The sequence below is a fragment of the Acromyrmex echinatior genome, chromosome 12, assembly GCF_024713525.1.
Source record: "Acromyrmex echinatior isolate Ae372 chromosome 12, ASM2471352v2, whole genome shotgun sequence".
NCBI lineage: Eukaryota > Metazoa > Arthropoda > Insecta > Hymenoptera > Formicidae > Acromyrmex > Acromyrmex echinatior.
Window position 1 is genome coordinate 1,296,378 of NC_141863.1, and position 21,089 is coordinate 1,317,466.

The 21,089-nt window shown below is 31.1% G+C and overlaps 1 protein-coding gene across 6 annotated transcripts in view; it reads left to right on the plus strand.

Annotated features, from left to right (window-relative positions):
- Nucleotides 1-915: 915 nt before the first annotated feature.
- Nucleotides 916-21,089, plus strand: part of Mf (myofilin) — a 28,037-nt gene continuing 7,863 nt past the window's right edge. For 4 of the 6 annotated variants that reach the window (XR_015546831.1, XR_845787.2, XM_011052191.2 and 1 more), the window contains exons 1-5: nucleotides 1,738-1,859; nucleotides 10,901-11,037; nucleotides 11,366-11,522; nucleotides 12,104-12,192; nucleotides 20,941-21,084. Coding sequence is in view for 4 of the 6 variants with exons in the window: in XM_011052191.2 (XP_011050493.2) it covers nucleotides 10,938-11,037; nucleotides 11,366-11,522; nucleotides 12,104-12,192; nucleotides 20,941-21,084 (490 nt within the window). In the remaining 2 variants the exon portion in view is untranslated. Of the gene's footprint in view, nucleotides 1,052-1,737; nucleotides 1,860-2,259; nucleotides 2,285-10,900; nucleotides 11,038-11,365; nucleotides 11,523-12,103; nucleotides 12,193-20,940; nucleotides 21,085-21,089 lie in introns of those variants that run through there. The other 2 variants (XM_011052192.2, XM_011052193.2) reach the window with 2 other exon arrangements.

Here is a 21,089-nt window from a genome sequence, read left to right on the forward strand (position 1 = left end):
TAAACCAGATTTATAGTGGTATCATTCGTGTACTTAAGATGACTTTTAAAATATTTTTTACTATTTTTAAAACAGTGTTAATGGCGTGATACAAACACTGGGCTTTACTTCACGACGAGAATGCATTTGACAAGAGTGGCCTTCACTCAAGAATCCACGCGTCACGTACTGGCAACGTCAATTTAGCTTACCATGTGTTTCATCACCTGCCAGGTACCGCATGCTTAGCGTCGCCTGCTTATTTATGAATAATAAAAACTGCTATATATGTTAACATTTAAAAAAAAAATCAAATCCCTTTTAATTGTGGTATTCCTAAATCACGCGGTAAGTACGTAGACTTCAAGGTTCAAGGGGAGCAAAAATATATCAAGGATGCTCATTGACAGAGAAACGTAAACTACGTCGCGAGAGAACAAGATTGAGCAATCGAACGCCTTTTTTAGAATCGCATCTGTGCGTGGCTGAATCACGCGTGTATATTTAAAAAAACGACATATAACTGCATATATTTAGAATTAGCGTAAATTGCCGGCCATTGGCAATCGCAGCGCGAGTACGCTACGCGTATTCTATCGTCATCGGACACCGCGTGATTCACTTTTGTAAATTGGCGGCGGTGACTTTGACGATTCTGATAACAAGCGAGTATCGATATCTCGTTATAGCTTCGCGGGAAAAAATAAACTGCTAATTCATAAAGTGTATTAGAGGTTGATTTGCAGTCGCTGCGGCCACTCCGGAAATTAAGCGATGCCCCGCTTTTGTATTTCACGCAACGAATAAATAGAGTTACGTACACGGTAACGACGCATCTGTATTACGGTACTGCAACTTCTCTCTCACATTAGAATGAGTCATTGCTCAACGGAACAGAAATAATGCAGGCGGCGTTGATTTATGTCGCGGAACGCGGATAAAACGCGAACGTCTAGCAAAGCTGAACGAGTTGATTGAAGTGAGCCAAAGAAAAGAAAATGTTCTACTGTCAGTTACTGTCTGTCGCAAATAAAACGATGATGAATTCCAAAGCCTAAAAATATGATTAAAAGTAAGTTTCAAAAATGATTGAATAATTTCTCACATTATCATACCAATGTACACATTTACTTAGAGGAAAGCTTCTATCACTAAAAAAAATTTCTGGTTAAAAATGAACAAATCAGAAGATTCTGATCATAACAAACAAAATTCTAATTATCTCAACTAAAATTATATTAAATGCAAAAAATTCTGATTTGTTCATTTTTAAACAGAATTCCAATTAATACAATCAGACTCTTTTTTCAATGATCATATACACATCCTCGTAGAAGCCATTTCAATTTTTAGATAAGTTAAAACATACGCCTAATACGTTTCATAAACACAAATCTCATAAATCTACACAAGGGACTGGTCTCTCAAGTGTTCGAGCAGGAACGCGAACGTGCGCAATTTTACATTAACGTTATATAACACCGTTATATTTCTGCGCAATGTTCTTGGAACTCGTGTTTTCCATCCCTCGAATACGACATCATCGTACGGGTATTAACGTCTTAAATCCGAAACGCGTAATCTCGAGTGCACGCGAACTTGCACCGAGCTGCAACGAAGGCATCAGTAAATGTTGCGGCGCGCACATTCTGTTCTCTTCCCGTCTTTCCCTCATCTTCCTTTTCACGATGGACCCGTTCGACCAATCGTCTCTCGTTGGCGGGGGTTGTGCCATAAATGTCGCGTGGCTTATCCCAGATCCCGTCGCCAGATCGGCGCCACCGTGTGCACCACCAACGATATACTAGTCCACACTTTTGACGGCAGCAGCCCAGTCTAAGGTCCAATCCCCGAACCGAACGGTCGCCCGAAATACTTAGGTAAAGGTCTACATCCTTTCTCTCTCTCTCTCTCTCTCTCTCTCTCTCTCTCTCTCTCTCTCTCTCTCTCTCTCTCTCTCTCTCTCTCTTTCTCTCTATATCTTTCTCTTTTTCTTTCTCTCTCGCTAATTGAGACAGGCGAAAATAATTTTTTTTGAGAGAGAAAAAAAACCGAATAACGGAAGTTGCGGGGAAAAGTTAGCTGCGACGAAAATTGAAAAAGAGGTAACAAAGGGAAAAGAGGGTGATATAAGCGCCATTGTGAGTGCACCTAAGGGAGGAGAGCAAGAAGCTTTCCTCTCAATCACGTGAAAAACAACGAGATTTTACCGAACGCGTCCGCGATCTGCTGTGCGACAGTGAAGAAAGAAGCGCCTGGTCAGACGTGGTCCTCCTGCGCTGCCGAATTGCATCGCATATCTTTAGTAGGAACTCGCTCTTCCACTAACCCACGCAAGACAGCGTACTAATCACGTTAACTTTCAATCATGTTCTCTATATTTTATTCTATTATTTTACGTGTGTATTCACAAGGATGTTTATTCACAAACTAATGATGTCACTAATTTATCGAAAGCCTAGCAAAGCACTAACCCTAGCGAACTCATGGGTCCAATGGAGCCTTGCTGTTTTCACATTGCTGTTTTACATTTCTTTGAAGCATTGTAATTAATTGAAAATAAAATATTGTTTATTTGATTCATATTTATCTGCCTTTGTCTAACTTCGAGGTTTAAATTTCACACGTTTTGAGCTAAAAAATACGTATTCAGTCCAGAGATATAGCGTGACAAAAGTTGCAAGGTTTCACAGATCCTGATGTGACCAAAAATAACAATGGCTTACTAGAGTTAATAAGGTTGATAAAACAATTTAGGCTAATAATTTTAATTAACGCATTATTGATGTACGTAATATTAATTATGTATAGAATGTAAAAAATAATGTATATAAACAAAGAGATTGTAGAGTATTAATTTTATCATTATTATCACGGTTTATTAAAAGCTTAATAATAAATTAACGATAAGTATTCGAAATTCATTGTCTCAGAATTCAGAATTTTTGATCTAATTTCATTAATCATTATAATAGTTTATATTATATAATAGTTATGTTATTTTAATATATGTTATCTTTACTAGCAAGAGCGCTGTCAGTTATGTATAATCGCGACCTCATTCGTGATCTCATGTCTAGGACACTATTTTTGCTTTGCGTGACCAAATTGCTACCCGTTGCTATTTAAAATGACGTTCCTCTCTGACAGCTGTATGTTTAAAATCGAGTAGGAATCATGCAAAAATATGCGAGTATTTCAGAAAAATGAATAAGTAACATGAATTTATACACTTGGATCTGTATCGCAATATATGTACCTACTTTTTCATATAAATATTCACGCGTTATTGTCAATTTTTTGTAAAATTGCATTTACATTCCAAATAAACATTTGTTGATTGCATTATAAGAGATTATTCAATTATTCGATAATTTATCCCCCTATCAGAAAAAGCAAATTTTACTTCTATATTTGATACGATATATTTTGGCATTTCTCTTAACTATTCGATATATGTTATTATGTAATTAAAAATGTGAGATATACGCGTTCTACAGATGATCAAGTGCAATTATTTTATTTTCAAATAAAAGTTCCAAAATTCAAAGAAGAAAAAACTTTTAATGTTTTATTGATTACAATATTTAAGATTTATCGTCATGGAATTACAAAATTAATGTTAATCCATCATGTCGCAAATAATAAACACAAATTATTTTGTATTTATAAATTTACAAATTGTATTTATAAATTTTGTATTTAAATATTTATAAATTTACAAGAATCTATGAGAAGATAATCTGCTCTTAATAGACGATGATTTCATTAAAAAAAAATCGCTTGGAATACAAAAATGTAAAATGCCTCGTGTACGATCTCTTGAACTTTAAGACGTCCTTGTTAACGTCAGAAATTTATCGTCACTAGTCTTCATACCGATTGTATTTTCGCCTCCGGTGAATTCTAATTTCGTGAAAGCAAGACTTGGCAATGGCCGCAGCGCGTCGTCTACAATTTCCTTTTTATTGCAATACCAATTTGAGACTCGCGCGGCACAAGTGCGCCACGCCTGACGATCGTCGAGTTTATGCCAATCGCCCGCAAGTGGTGGATTGTTTATAATAATTGGCAAAGATTTGTTTAAAGCTTACATAACACAAGCGCGCGGATTGCGTATTTATATCGCTGGCCGAGAATAGCCGATTCGTGCGTTCCGCCAAGACTGATGCACGTCTGTTATAGCCGTTCCCTTTCTACTGTTAAAACTCAAAACAATTTATCTATTAGTCGAGAAATCGTCGTGACTCGAGCTTTGTGTTCCTATCGACTTTTTCGTTTTATAATTTTCGTTAGAAGAAAAAATCTCGTCGAGAGCTTAAACGGCACGTCTGATCGAATTGGGACATTATTATTTTTTGATCGCGTCGAAATCAAACTTAACACTGTTATAGATGCGATATCTAAGCGATTTAACGTCTATCATAACAATCATAAAATCTAATCTAGAAATCTTTCAAATCGGTTTAAATATACCAAAAAATGCGTTCTTAGCTTCCATTTAAAATAAACTTTGACTGATCTCCCAAAGTTGTGGTATAAAATTGAATTGAGAATTATTTTGTTGCCATTATTATCTCGTTTGTATAAAACTTTACTCATCGTCTCTATTCGTAAAAGTGCATAAAAAATGGACATTTTTAAAAATCTGTCATCTTTTTTTATATTAAATTCACTTTTGTAGGAGAGACGGAGGTCTATTTTTAAAATTTTACAACTTTTCTTTGAGTAAGATTTGTTTATAATTCATTATTTCATCGTAATTTTTCCTCAAAATATGACACTATTCCGTGTCATAATGGCTTTTTTATCCTCTTAAAATTAAACATTAATAGAAATGATGTCTCTCGCGTATAAACTCATAATAATTATGCTCGGAAGATATAAACGAATGTAAACAGTGCATTAAATCAAGATTTATTTAATGGAAATTCGTGTAGGCGATTATAATCGCATAATATCGCATATACATATATTCTGATTAATTGTGAGACGTTGTCGATCACTACTATTTCCCAAAAAACACACCAAGTCAATAGAAAGTCAAAATGATTTCATTTTGACGTCATAAACGTCAAAATAATGATTTGTTTGTTACAAAATTTGCTATTTATTGACTAATTTAATAATACTATTTGTTGACATTTAGAATAAAAATGTAGTTGCTTTGATTTTTTATTAACTTTTGTGTGTTCCTTGGATTCCTACGCGACTGTTGTTATTTATCGACTGAGTAACTTACTGCGGTTTTTTCCATGGTTCCAATAAAGTTTCAGCCTTTATATCGCCTTTATATCGCCGGGATTTTAAAATCCAAAATCATGGATAATTTTCTCATGAAGCCATATAATAATTCATATATGTCTACTATACATTATTCGATATGTACGAGTCATCGCATGAAATCATATGGCGTTATAGGGTCTAAAGATTAATGTAGGGATGTGTGAAAGTTTTCCTTCGTGTGATTTCCTTCGAGACAGTCACGCGGATTCCGGGAGCTTTTAACAAGTCACGCGAGCTCTGTAGAATCTAAAGAAGCGTGCACTTAGGAAATTCGCGTTCGACCGCCCACCTTCTGCCAAATCGTCAACATCAGTTTCTAACACTAGCTAACACTTTCCAACTCTACCGCGTGCACAAGTCACTTTCATTTTTAGAAATAATCGTTATAATATTTAATCGTGAAACAGACACTTAATAATAATTCTGTTCATTATACAGCATTATATTCTCTAATAAAAAGAATTGTTTTCCGAAAGTAATATAACAAGAAAATGATTTTTAAATTATGAAGGATTAAAAAAACCTGATAGACTAAATCTAAAGTTGTTTGTATGTGAATATAAACAAATGAATTTACCAATCAGAAAATTTTTACGACTGAAAATTATGTTCCTATGGTGTAGCTTTAAACAGTGCTTGTTACATGTGTGTGTGTGTAAACAATTTCATTAACATATTTTCTAATATCTAGAAGGGTGATTTCAAAAGCCGGTAACTATTAACAAAATTCGTTATAAAAATTATAAAGTTACATGAGATGATAAAGACAGCTTATTTTATAAAGGACTAAAGTTTATTTTCAAATTAATTCAAAGTGGACTTTACTTTAACAGGATATATAATGTATTATTATTTAATCAAGCCGTATTATGTCAAGCTTGGCTGTCTTGCGAGGTCGCGTGGCGCGGGATTTTCAGCCAAGAATGCTAAAACGACAGGTGGAAGCGCAGTCGTAAACCGTAATCCTCTTGCAACGCATTGGGAGGGTCAACTGAAGCTTCGCACGTGTAGCAAGAAGAGTGCCAAAACCTCATGATTACTTAATTTCTTCGTCACACGTCACATCTTTCATGGCGCACATAATGACGTATTCATAAAACATGTATACACGAATTTTTGCATTTTCAGTGAATCACAAAATTATTAAATGATAAAAGAAAAAAGAATTCTAATTACGGAATTTTTAATTGTACGTAATAGATGTTTCTAATGAAAATAATTAATATTATTTTTCTATAAATTAAGATTTGTTTAAATATTTCTTAGATTGTATTCCTAGTTCTGACTTTCCAAAAAATTGTGCTATATAGCGTATTAATATTAAAAAATTATCAATATAATATTTATAAATCGTTTTAAATAAGCGATTAACTATTACAATTAAAATATTCATGTGATTAACATTTGCTTATTGATTAAAAAAAACAATAATTAACACATTAACCAAATTAAAATGATACTCAACGATAATTAATTTAGTTCTCAAATCGGCTGTAAGGATAGTGAGACGTATTGCAGTTTTTGGATCTACGTCCCAGATGATTTGACCGCGCCATATATATTTTTAGAAGCCATCTAGATTACCACGCTGGTTCGGATGAGGATTTAATCTACCTTCTCTACCTCGTGTGCTTTTACCACGCGACTTATATCTTTCGACTGCGTGTTTCTTCCGGCGTTTCCTGCATTACTCGACTAAGCGTAATAAAAATGCAATTTCTCGCGACATTCTCGTCTCCTGACTCAATTTATATTTATATTACTTGCTACTGCAATATCTAATTTTTAGAAATGTTTGATAAATATCTCTTAATTCTTAACTTTGACGTAGAAATGTGCGCAAATTGGTTAGCGTGTCAAGCACTCGTGTCTCGATCCATTTTCACGCAGATACGATTTTAAGGTCAAGATATTCTCGGATGATCTAGAGTGGAAGTAGCTACGATGAATCAAAGAATTAAGATTCCGAACACGCAATTTTGGAAATTTTGTCTTTACACCTAACCGATATATTATGAATTTTTAATATTTATTATAAAAAGATGTTTTAAGATTAATGGTGTAAAAAAATTGAGTTCTCCAGATAGATATTTATAAAGTATAATCTTCATACACCCTTAACTCACAAGGCATAAACATAATGAAGAACATAAAAGCGAAAATTTGTATTACATTCGTTCGTCGAGTTCTAAATTTGCAAGGTTGGAGTTGCCATAGTTGCGGCGGGGTTTTACGAGGTCATTATCGTTGGGACACACTGGTACCATAAGTCTCCAATGGGGGTTTGCGAAAATCGGTCAAAGTCAGACGGAGACTCGTCGACTATGCTGCCTCGAGTGCAGCTTCTTTCAACGCTTCCACCTGTTACCAACTAAAAACGGACCGGGGCCCGGGCAGCCTAAATATAGAGACCGCGAGGGCGCGAATCCGGGACTCTTGCGTCACGGCGCGTCGCTTGTGGGCGCCGCGACGCCTTCCTTTTTGCTTACTCGAGAATGCAAACTGGAGAATAAATCACCTATCTCTCTCTCTTTCTGAATGTTCGAAGACTGAATTAAAGAATTCAATGCAACCTAACATGCTTTGAAAGCTTGAAAAAATTAATTGAAATTTAATTTTTCCAACTACATTAAAAAAAAGTTTGGCCATTAAATGTTGAATGAGAGGACTTCAATTAAATGTTCAGGTAATATAACTAAACATAATTTTACCTCTGTAAATATTTAGCAAGTATTATCGGTAAGTATTATTGGTAATACCATTTGGTAATATTTACTAAATATTTATAAAAATAAAATTTAGTTATATTACTTGAACATTTAGTTAAAATATTTCACTCAACATTTAGTAGTTATGATTAGACTTTTTTTCAGTATTCATGAGAATCATTTATTTCTAGAAATTTTGTTCTGATTAAATTATTTATATATATTACATATACATATGTTAAATACATTTCTTTTAGAAAATATGGAACAATTAGATGCTTCTTATTTTTAATAGATATAAATCTTGAAGTATTAAATAACTCTTAACGTATTAAAATGTTATAATTTTGATATTATTTTATGAAGGAAACTATATCAATGTAAATCCGATATTCACATTGGAAATGTAATGTCACATACACAAATTATGCTACACATATATACATTTAATACAAATATGCTAGATATTAGATTTTTTAAATAAGACCAACGTGACAAGTAACCCCATTTTCACTTCATCTTCACGACCTTCAGTCATTCCCGTCGAGAATGAAACAGGAATATCTGAGAAACCGCTCGGACGATCCAGGGCGACTATAAAGTACGCGTGACGCTAAAATTAGCGGCATCCATTGCGTCAACAAAAAGAAAAACGACGCTCCCGTTTTGTGTCACAAGCTACTATTGGCCGACGCGAGAAACCAATCTTGTTTTCTCACGCGATCGGACGCAGCTACGTGACAAATTTCGAATTACAAATCTGAATTTGACAATATCAATTTATTATTTTGTCAATTTAATTTAAAAATGACGAAATAGTATTGTAATAATTGTTGCGTAATTTGAAAAATATCTAAAAAAATGTTGTACAGAAAATATGTTATATAAAAAATAAAAATTGATTTGAAGCTTCATATTAACTTTTCTCATATCCCAATATCGTCAAATATTTTTGATGATTAAATATAATAATAATATAGCATATTTATGATTTTATTTTTTAGATATTTATTAAATTCATAAAGTATACGTTTTTCGTAAAAAAATGTCAATAACGGTTCGTGAAATTAACAAATCAAAAGAAGTGATTTTAAAAGAAAGAAAGAAAGAAAGAGAGAAAAAGAGAGAGAAAAGAGAGAGAGAGAGAATTAATTAAACTATAGTTGATCTATGAATTCATCTACCGGAATTGTATCACGAATAAATAAAGGGAATGACTGCGTCATGATAATGGATTGCGGAAATGGAGTATAGTTTACCGAGGCAAGGTTGAAAAAGCACAGCCGCACCTACGCAGGCCGTTTAAATTTAAAGATGGCTTATGCAATCACCTTAGGCCACAAGAATTTTGTGTAGCGTTTATTTCCTCATAGGGGAACTTTCTGTGATTGCATTTAAAAGACTCTGTAATTTAATATTCTTTGCAATTTAATATTCCTATTCACAAATTAAATAGCCAAAACTTTCTCAATATAAAACATTTTTCGAACTTTGTTTATTACAGTTTTTCCATATTTAATAATTGTTTTCTAATTTCTTTTGTAATTTACTAAATTACTAATTGCAAATGTCCAAGAGCACAGCTAGGCGTATATTTGAAATACTTTTATTTGAAACACAGTATTTGCAATAGAAAAAATGTATTTTATATTTTGTATTTTAGCGGAATACATAAAAGTATTACGTATTTTGTATTTAAAATTAAAAAATTGAAAGTTTTTTGTATTTTGTAATTTAAATAATAAGGCAACATACCTAATTTAAGATTAATAAGAGTCAACGCAGAACGAGGTGCGTAATCTTAATGTGAAATGATGACTTAACTCCAATATCTCTGTGATGTCTTCTTTATTTATAATGTCAAACGTGTCTAATTAATATTAGACACTCCAGACCATGAATATAATTGTATTCGGTTTTAATAATTTATCTGATATTTATTGTATCCAAAGCTTCTCAATATGCTTGTGAGTTCATTAAGCGTTCACTTTAGACTTGGAAACCTGGAAAATGTCTTGCCTTGACGAATTACCGAATTATATTTGCATGATATTTGATGAAGAAAACGATTGTATGCTGAAGAAGACTCAAAAGAGAGTCGGAATAAAGAGAGTCGGTTCATTGTGAATAAAGAAGACAGACATATTAGAGATAAGTCATCTTGTCCTGCGTTGACTCTTATTAGCCTTAAATTGGTATTATTGTTGTTTTAACTAGTGAGAGTTCGGTCAAGTTATTCAATTTTATTATTTAAATAATAAGATTAATTTTCAATCTTAGTATTTGAAATACAAAATACAAAATACAGTTATCTACAAATATTAGGTGTTGGAATTAATTCGTAGCGTTTTACAAGTGATGGGAAGTACTTTCATTAATGTATTTTTTAATGCTCATGTGAAATAAATAACATTCTTTCATTTAAAAACGCTACGAATTAATTCCAACACCTAATACTATTTTTTAAATATAAAAAAACTTTTAAATTAAAAGGATTTCAAATATATGCCCAGATCTGTGCAAGAGATTAAAAGAAAGACAAAATTTTTAAGTTTAATTAAATACTATCCTCTTCACAGCATTATCCTAATTAAGTTACTTTTATTAAAATTTCAAGTTAAAAAATTTATTCATCAATTATTTAATAATTTTTTTAAAGTTTTATGAAAACTGAAATAATTTGAATATATTGCAACTATATCCTTCTTAATCTTCTTCTCTTTCCGGGAATCTTTAAATGTACGACATCTTTACATTCTCATACGAGGAAAAGCAATTCCTATAAAAATTCGAAAAATTAGAAATTATTATGAATAATTTAGCAAAATTTTGTATTCGTTTGTAACCTCGCGATTCATAAATCTATATATGTTTTTGGTAAAGATTACATGCAATTTAACTCTATTTATTTTTTTTCCTCATTATAGCGAACGAGTGTGGTTAGCAGTTCAATAGAGTGGCAAAATGGATGCGCGATTCAGAAGCAATCTCGATATGATCGGACGCAACGAGCCCATCACAAGGAAGGCGAAATTTTGGCAGAGTTATGTACGGGCTTTGAAAGGTAAGACTCTTATTTCACATCTGAATGAATATCTGATATTTCTCTTCAAATTTCCAACAAAAATATGCATTCTGTATTATATACATATTTATATTAATTATATAGGATTTTTCGCATATACAGCAAGATGTAAACCTCTCTACAAATTTCTTGTATTTTATCATATATCAATGCACGCAACATTTAATCAATTTAAGTTGTAGGTTGTTCATGCCGATCATTGTGTATCTTTTATTTAATTTTAATCGCACGCGTAGTTTATCGTATAAATAAAATCATCGGAAGGATTTATCTTTTAATGAATCTGTAATTTACAAAATGGAAACAGGCACTGATGACATCAGAGCTCCTGAGCACACTCACAGGCCTCGCGGCATTTTCCGCTCGGATTTTCCTGAGCTGCATTCCCCCTCGTGGCCGTTTGGAAAGTCAATCTTCGAAAATCCGATTCACGCAGCCGACCGTATTAATGTTCCCGGATACAGGTGTGTACGTGAATTAGAATCACCGCACACACATTCAGTAATTGCAAGACATAAAAACAAATCAATCAGAGCAGAAGTTTTTGACAATTCTAGAATAAGAGTCATAACACAAAAGAACTTAAACAGTAAATGAATTAACCAATCACAGTAGAGTAAGGCTATAACATAAGCACTAACCAGTCCAACATGTTGATTTCCTTACTGCTTACATCTTGCTGCCTTAAATTTTTTGTGTGTCATGTATTCTTAATGTATTCTTAATGTGTCTTACATATCGATTCTTGGCAGGCATTCAAAAATACAAAGATCTAAATTTATCTATGCCGGCCTACTTCGCGAAATTTTACTCCTACTTTCTAATGATAATAATAACATAATGACACGTGTTTAATCTATAATCTTTAATGCTTTATTTAAACAAAGAATTAAGAAATTTGAAAATATCTATTAATATTAGATATAATTAAATTACATCTATTAAATGTGTTCAGGTATTGCGAATTAAATATTTAGGACTATATCTTTATAATTCCGATTCTGTGAAATATTAACACGATTACGTTTTCATTCCTCTTTTCCAGGTATCTACCCGTGCACCGTGAGATCTACGGTTATTCACCAAGGCAGCTGTATCCCCATCAGTACAAACCCGTAGAACGCTTCACCCCCGGTACGTACTAAAGAACTATGACCAAAAGAGTCCAAAAGAGAGTGAACGGCGTCTTAGAGAAAGAATCGAAAGCGCGAAACGAAACGAAAACTCTTATAATACCTCGATGTCGAACGAAAGCGAGAAAGGGAGAGAGAGAGAGAAAGTGAATGAGAGAGAAAGTGAATGAGAGAGAAAGAGAGAGAGAGAATGAGAAAAAATGAGAAACAAGGAGCGCGAAAAACAGAACGAATAGAATAGAACAGAACCGAAGAACGGGAGTAACAAACGAGAAAAGGCATGAACACAGAGAATGGATTATGAAAATCATCAAGGCGCATCGTACCGAAATGTGTTAACAAATAACTACACTTGTTCTCATGGACCTTCCTAGATTAAGTTCTCGATGTGTAACCCGGTGCTTTTGGCTTCTGGCCGGCGTTTTAAAGGGGACGAAAAAAAACAAGCGGAATGAATTATCATTCTCGAGAGAAAGACATCGTCGCATCTTGCGCACGCACGCGGCTCTCCGGGCCTTTCTCAGAAGCCAGAAACGCCTCCCCGGAGAGGTACCGTACATCACATTCTTACCCTCCACCTTGCCTGCATATTTAACCGAAGAAAAAAGAAAAATCAACTAAAGAAACTATCAAAAATGGATTTATCTGCCAAACGCCATCCTGCCAACGCCAACCTCGCCCTCATACTCTCCCCTGAACCCCGATTTTACGCCACGTGTCACTACTCAGATGTGTAAAATGTGTATGCACTTTTTGGACGTACGTGTAAATCAGACCGTTTGTTTAGTCTCTCACTGTAAATCGTAATAATAATAATATCGTGTCTACCTTCATACCATACGCCATGTGTAATACTAATTAATTATTTTACGCGTCTCTCTTTGTATCTAAGTTATTATACTTATATCACTCTATATGAGAACACATTTACGTACGTATAAATATATGTACAATATGTTTCAATATCTGAAGACTTCTCTGCCTCGCGAAGCTCCACTTTAGAATTATATCCCTGCCTTTCGATCCTCCAATCAATTCACCGAGATCAAACTCACAATCAGATCAACATGACATAAACTAGTAATAAAATGCTCTATCATAAACACAATTAGAAAAAATTGAGGCGGATTGTAATAATTTCAGAGTAAAATATTTAATTAAAATCATACTGTGAGTTCAATATAATATTTGATATTCGAATTACGACAAGTTTTACAATTGCCTCAAATTTTTTTACATTAAATTAACATCGCCTTTCATTGTCATGTCAGCTTTTTAATATTCTAATTCAATAAATTTTAAATCATTTATAAAGCGTAAATATAATCTGTCATTTGAAAATTTTAAAAACATCAAAAACGATCAGTTCTATAAAAAAAATTGATTTTTCTAAATTTTCGGCATGATAAAATAATTTCTTTTAAATAACTTTTTTCATTATAATAATAAATATATAAAATTTTCTCTTCTAATAATCATTACATTTTTCTAATAATCAAATTAACTACTAATTTTAATAAGTAATTATATCAACGAATTGACCCATTATCGATACCATGCTTAACTTGAATCGAGCATTCAGGCATCACGGATCATCGTTCATCGTTCACCGTTCCATCGATCATGGATCACACGTGGATCATGCGTCTCGTGCCCGAGGTGTCGCCCTGTGACTCGTCTCTAGAGAGAAAGCATTTTCTAGTTCGTCGTATGTCCAGTAACGATTCAAAGTCATCAGAATGGGGTATCATTGACGATTCGCGCGGTCTCGCACGCCCTGAGCAGAGATTCTGATTTCTGATTTCCAGGCGGTAGACCCAACAAGTGGCTCATACTGAATCGCATCATCGATTTGAGTGACCTTAGATGCCAACAGATCTCTCGAAAGTGGGAGACCAAAGAGCGAATCGCGCTCACCTCCCGAGCGCGACGTCATTGCTTACGAAACACAATAAACTAACGTCATGCACGATTCAAATAACCTTGCTTATACGCGAACCCTTACATTTACGAATATTACACTATACATACATGTGCACTCTTTCACCCACCCAATAATTATTTTTCAACCTATTTAATGCCTATAATAAAATAAATTATTCCGCGTGGTTTTTGCAATATTCGCATTTTGCTATTGTAATGCTTTTTTTTTTTAGTACGAGGCCACAATCTTTATGACACTTTTTTTATGACGATTTTATTAAATGTGATATTTAATTATCAAATGAATTAATATAATTATAGTAATGTGAAATGTTATAAAGAGACAAATTCGTTAACGCGCGCGCGTATATAATAAAACTTTTTAATAATTTTACTTTGATTGAGGTAATTATATTTTTATACAATTTTAATCTGATCATTAATTATATTTTATATTTGCATAATAATTTAAACATTAAGATAAGTTAAATATTAATATATATATCGTATCACGCATTTAGAGCATTTTTATGAATTTTTCACGACGTAAATGCTGTACAGAATAATACGTTTTGTATTAAATTATTAGAGCATCTTAAAATTACACATTGTAAAGTACAATTACTTACAAATAATTACTTACAGAATGTTAACCGCTTTTTAATAATACGATACAATTTCATACCGCAATCCTGAACATACCCATTTCCTTCCTTTCTTTCGATATTAAAACGGTCGTCGAGAGAATATCGCGACATTTCACAAATATAAGTTCATCGTCAAAAAAAATATGAAGTCATTTTGAAATACACAATTACGAATACATAATTAAAAACCAAAATAAAAAATTCGAGAGTATTTTTACATTTTATGTGTTACAAGAGTAAAGAAAATTGTTATATTTTTAAAAATTTATAAATAAATTTAAGATACCACGACTAAATTTTTTGTCAAAAGAATTTTTTCTGCAAAACATTTTACTTTTATATGTTTTATCTTTTTTCCAGACTAATAATGTTAAATAATATTGCAAAATTTGTAAAATAAATATATAATATAAGAAAGAATTCATTTATCGTTGTAAATACATTTTAATATAATTATTAATATAACATATATAATGTTTTTATATATATTAATAATTACAATATATCAAAAATTTTTCAAATTATTCAAAAACAATTTATTTGAAACATAATAAAATATCTATTGCGTTCACTTTATGTTTTTTATAAAAATGATATCTGATAAAAGTAAAAAAATATTCGTTTTATTTATACAATTTTTTTATAACACATTTTGTAGTCAATTTTTCGATTCTTGATATAACTTGCAATATGAGATAATCAGAGAGACAGGATGCGCACATGCACTATTCAGGAATCCTTAACTCTTGCAGCTGAGGTGCAGGTCGCAGCATAATTGCGAATGAGCCAAAAAAGGAGATGTAAAACAGCGAATAGAAAATGGGATAAAGCGGTGGAAAAGCTGACTTTTCTTGATTGTCATACACACTACTTTAAGCAGCATTCATACTGTACGCAATCATATAACAAATTAGTAAATAATTATATAAAAACAAAGTGGAATTACGATTGACACAGAGTGTGTGATGGACGTATGGTAGCTCTGGAAAGGAATAACATCTACATATGCGTAAATCATGCGTATTTGAGCAGAGCTAGCGAAAAAGCGACGTGCGGAAAAATTCTCATTTTCAAAAAAATTTGGATGAAGAAATAAACTGAGATATAACATGGCCGCCAAAACTTGAAAAAGCTGGAAATTTTCTCTCGACGCTTTCGCGTTCTAATTTGTGCTTCCGATTTTTCAGATACAACTTGTCGCCTGTTTTCTCACAGAAATTTTTATCAATGCATATATATGTAATACAAATGCAATAAAAAATAGTGTACAAGTACATTACACAAATTACACTTACACTAATATAATTTACAGAAATTGTCTTTGAATACTTATATTTTAATTTTACATACTTATATTATTTGTACTTTAATAAACATAAAGAACAGATCTTTTTATGGTCTAATACAAAGATTATAGGAGATCCAAGGCGATGCAAAGAAAAATCGAAAGTTCTTTTTAATACACGCTCTAATCGGCAATAATACATGCACGCGTATTTACTAACAATGAACAAATTAACGTGCAATTAATTACAACCAGATCCAGAAATTTCTATCTTTTTCGGGATATGGCATGTATTTTCTTTCATTAGTTTTCGATCCCCAATCTCCTTAGTACCCTTTTTTCTAGCTTTTAAGTGATCCACCTCTGCCAAACATAATTTTTTTATGACTGGTATTGCATAATTAACGACTGCTATGATGATTACATGGACATATATGGATCGTCGCAATATTCATAGAGGATCGTCACGAATACTGTACATAGTTTACGTCGGATTACACACCTGGATTTTAGTACGTACCGTTTAACGAAGGACTTTATGTAATTTATTCAAGCTTAGAAAGATTAAGCACACTGAAAAAAATTCATGTAATTTTACATGAAAATTACATGTTTCTGATGGAAAATTATTTAAATATGATTGAAAATTTACAATTTAAGTAAATTTCCAATCATATTTGAGTAATTTTCCGTCATAAACATGTAATTTCCATGTAAAATTACATGAATTTTTTTCAGTACAGTGTGATCGATTAACTAACTTATGACAAATGGCAGAAAGTTGATGGATTGTCAGTCATTGAAGCATTGATAACGGGAAAAGATTTGTATATGGGGCATTCTACGTGAAAAGAGTTTACTTAAAAATAAACTGCTTGGGATTTTTAAAATGATCATATAAGTAAACATATTGTATAATGTTGAAGATAAAAAAAATAAGTATTGTATTATATGTCTTGCACAAATATGGAGGCAGTCATTTAAAGAAATTTTCTTTTGGTTATCATTTGTAAAGATTACAAAATACATAAAATATTTATATATATATATATATATATATAATATATAAAGTTTCTTCGATTTTTCCCTACTTTACTACTTTCAGATAAAAAGTAAATTTTTAGTGAGAAAAAATAAATTTAAAGTTAAAAAATAAATAGTATGAAAAAATAGTATGAATAAATTTTTTAACTAATAAATAAATAAATAATTATATTCAGTTTTAAAGATCTGAAAAAATTCTCAAAAATGTTCTAATATATGTACGATATTATAGTGAAAATTTTGAAATTGCAGTGAGATTCATTCGTAAACGAATTTTGTTTTGAAAAAAAAGTGGGTCCCATTGTGATTCTAAAATTTCCTTTATAGTATTGTATTCTTACATATATTAGAGTATTTAAAAAAATTTTTTTAGATTTTAAAAAATAGATATAATTTTTTATTTACTTATTTACTTAAAATTAAAATTGATTTTTTTCCATACTATTTATTTTATCTCACTAAAATTAACTTTTTTATCTGAAAGAATAGGAAAAATTATAAAAAATTTATATATAAACATTGTATGTATTTTGTAATTTTAGTTACAAATAACAACAAAAAGAAATTTTTTTAAACGACTACCTCCAATATCTTTGATGCAAAGCATATAATACTTATTCTTTTATCTTCAATATTATACAATATATTCACTTACATGTTTTCATGATTATTTTGAAGATTCCAAACAGTTTATTTTTAGGTAGATCCCTTTCAGTAGAATGCTTCATATAATCGTAATGCTTACAAGTTAGAAGATTTAAAATGGAGAAATGGAAATTATTAATATATCAATCATCGTTTTATTAAAGAACGATTGTACTAAATGATCAGCAAATATTTAATTTAGATTATAAATTTAATAACACGTGCAAAAACATTAGATTAATATTTAGTAATACGAGAGCTGTTACGTTACAAAGTAAAAGCAGTCGAAAATTGACAACCTCGATATCGATAATTACTGCTAGTTCCAAGCTTCTATTAGCTTAAAATGGTAGTGCTGAGCACACAATTAATAATTACGCAAAAAAAAGTTTATATAAACCATCATAACTACAGTATAACCATCATAACTATAATCAGGCATATAAATCGCATTTTTTAGCAGTACAGATCATCGTCTCTCTATTTCTTTTCCATTACGAATTTTTATAACCAAGCCATTTTTTGACGACACAAACCGCCGCAGCTTTTTTGCGTCACCGACTTTTTGAAGCAGCTTTTTTTCCCACAAGGTTAGTATGTTTTTTTTCCATTTTACGTGACGTCATGCTATTTTTTGTGACAACTGATTTTTTTTACATACAGCCTCGTGTGTAACACGAGTTTATGCCAGCTTTCGTTAATAGATTTTCTATGATAGAAACAAAAATTTACAGTAGACGCGCACGGCTTACAACGATATGAAAAACAGGAACGAAACCCTAGCATTTTAATTTCCCGCATCTTCCTAGATGAACCGAATAATAACTTTAAACGAAAGTTTGAAACAGTTTCTCTATAAATTAGTACATCGCAAGTCAAAATTTTTAATTACTTGCTGATTATATTTTGAAAAGCCGTCATTTGCTAATTAAACGCAGAAATAACAAGAAATGCGTTACAAGTGCAATTTGTAATTTTTAGTACTTTTTCAGAATTGAACAATATATTCATGTAAAGGTAATTTATTATGCCAAATAATTTCCTTATTTTAATTTAATAGTTCTCTCATTATAATTAATAATACCTGCTGTGTTTCGTGCATGATGTATGTACGTGTATGTATTTAATATAAAATTATTATTATTGCAAAAAAAACGAATATTGCAAAAATAATTAGAAGTTAAAACGCCTACTCGCTAAAACATTAAGAGAAGAGAAAATGGAGCGTAAAAACAGAGATTTGGCAAAAATTTTGGGCCATATGAAATGAATTCAAACCGATATGCTCTATTAGGCTCTAAAATAGATTTTAAAAGCTATCTCAGATCCTATCAGAACAATCGATCGCACATTAGCGAATTATATGAATATGAGACTTTGTTAATTTTTTCATCGAAAAGTATTATATTACAATTATATTATATATAATTATATTACAATATATTAATTATTGATTCTCTCTCTTTTCAAATAAAAAAAAATATGTATGTTATTCAGAGATAATTTTCAATTAAATCCGCGTGTCTGTTTTTCTTCGATGTATTTTTCATGGCAGCGCAAAAAGGAACTTATACATACTGACATTTTATCGTACATACAGTAACGCCCATAAACATTTTAACGTTAATATTTTTGTCTTTTCGTATTTCATGAAAAGTTAAATATTTCTATGAAAAAAATGGTAGAGAAATTTTCGATCATACATTTTAAAATGCAAAGATGGAGCTCTAAGTCTGTTTAAATTTTTATCTATTTTGTTCCTAAATTACATTAAAATGATTTTCTACAATATTTTTATCTTCGAAGCGCTGCAGTTTGATGAAACATTATCGGACAAAATGTAATAGAAAAGTATTTCAAAACAGACTTTTTAAGCTTTAAAATGCTTTTTAAAAAAATTGATACGATGATTTTTCGCAAAGATATTAAATTTTTTATTGCATAAAATTTTATTGTAAAAACTAATTTTAAAATTAATAATTAGAGAAAGTTTTTAAGAAATTTTGAAAAAATTTATATGAATCAAGCACATTAGAATAATTTTTTCTCTTTTGTCTTTTTTTAGTTAGTCTTTTATTATAGTTTCAAAGTTAAAAATCATAAAAGACAAAGTAAATGTTCAAACAATAAAATTTTATTAGGTGTTGGAATTAATTCGTAGCGTTTTACAAGTGATGGGAAGTACTTTCATTAATGTATTTTTTAATGCTCATGTGAAATAAATAACATTCTTTCATTAAAAAACGCTACGAATTAATTCCAACACCTAATATATATCAAAAAAATTCGACTTCTTTGTGAAAAATCATCATACATTTTTTTCTAAAAAGTAATTGAAAACTTATAAAGCCTACTTTAAAATATTTTTCTATTAATTTTCTATTAAATGTTTTCCGATGATGTTTTATCAAACCGCAACGCTTCAAAATAAGAAAAAATATTGCGAAAATACCAATTTTCAATTTAACGTAATTTAGGAACAAAATGTCATAAAAAAAAATCGAACACAAATTTAAAATCCTATCTTTACACTTCAAAATGCATATATAGAAAACTTCTCTATGATTTATTTATAAGCGTTATTATATTATATTATAGATATTTAGTAATCAGATTTTTAGTATATTTATCAATATTTAATCATATAATGTATAAAAAATTTCTAAATATTGTACATATTTAAAGTAATGATGGTTTCTAAAATGATTTCATTTAATTCTAATATTTTAATAAATTCTTAAAATTAGTTCATGAAATTAATTGCATTATTCCTCTGTGCGCTTGCCAGTTTTATTAAAGTAAATTTAACGACGAGAAATCCGATACATTCTTTGTAAACTACTCGGAATATTCCAATATTTATCAAATATCTACATAAAATATTTGTATATTAAAAACAAAATAGTATGAGATTTTCGCGGATTCTCGACGTTATATAAATTAATCGATATATTCCCTATCACGGACGAAACGTAGCGAATGCATTAAATACATTTTGATCTAACACACAACTTTAAATATTTTAGCAAAAATATTAATATAATTTATATACAGTTAAAATTTTAAAATTGTAAAAAATGTTAATATCCGAATCAATCACGAAAGGTGTTCGCAACGTGTTCGTCGAAAAAAACGATTGAAACGAAGTTGTAAATCAGCTGATTCTTGCTTTCATTTTCACAAATGGCAAAATTACACGATACAGCGAAATCCTTCGACGCTGAGAAGGCTTGGAATGATCACCTGAACCGCTTGGCGGACATCGACAGACTTTATCCGAGCAAATCACCACTTTTGGCTCGTCACTTACGCCCACCTCTCAGTACGAAACGATTATTCGATATTCACGGTGAG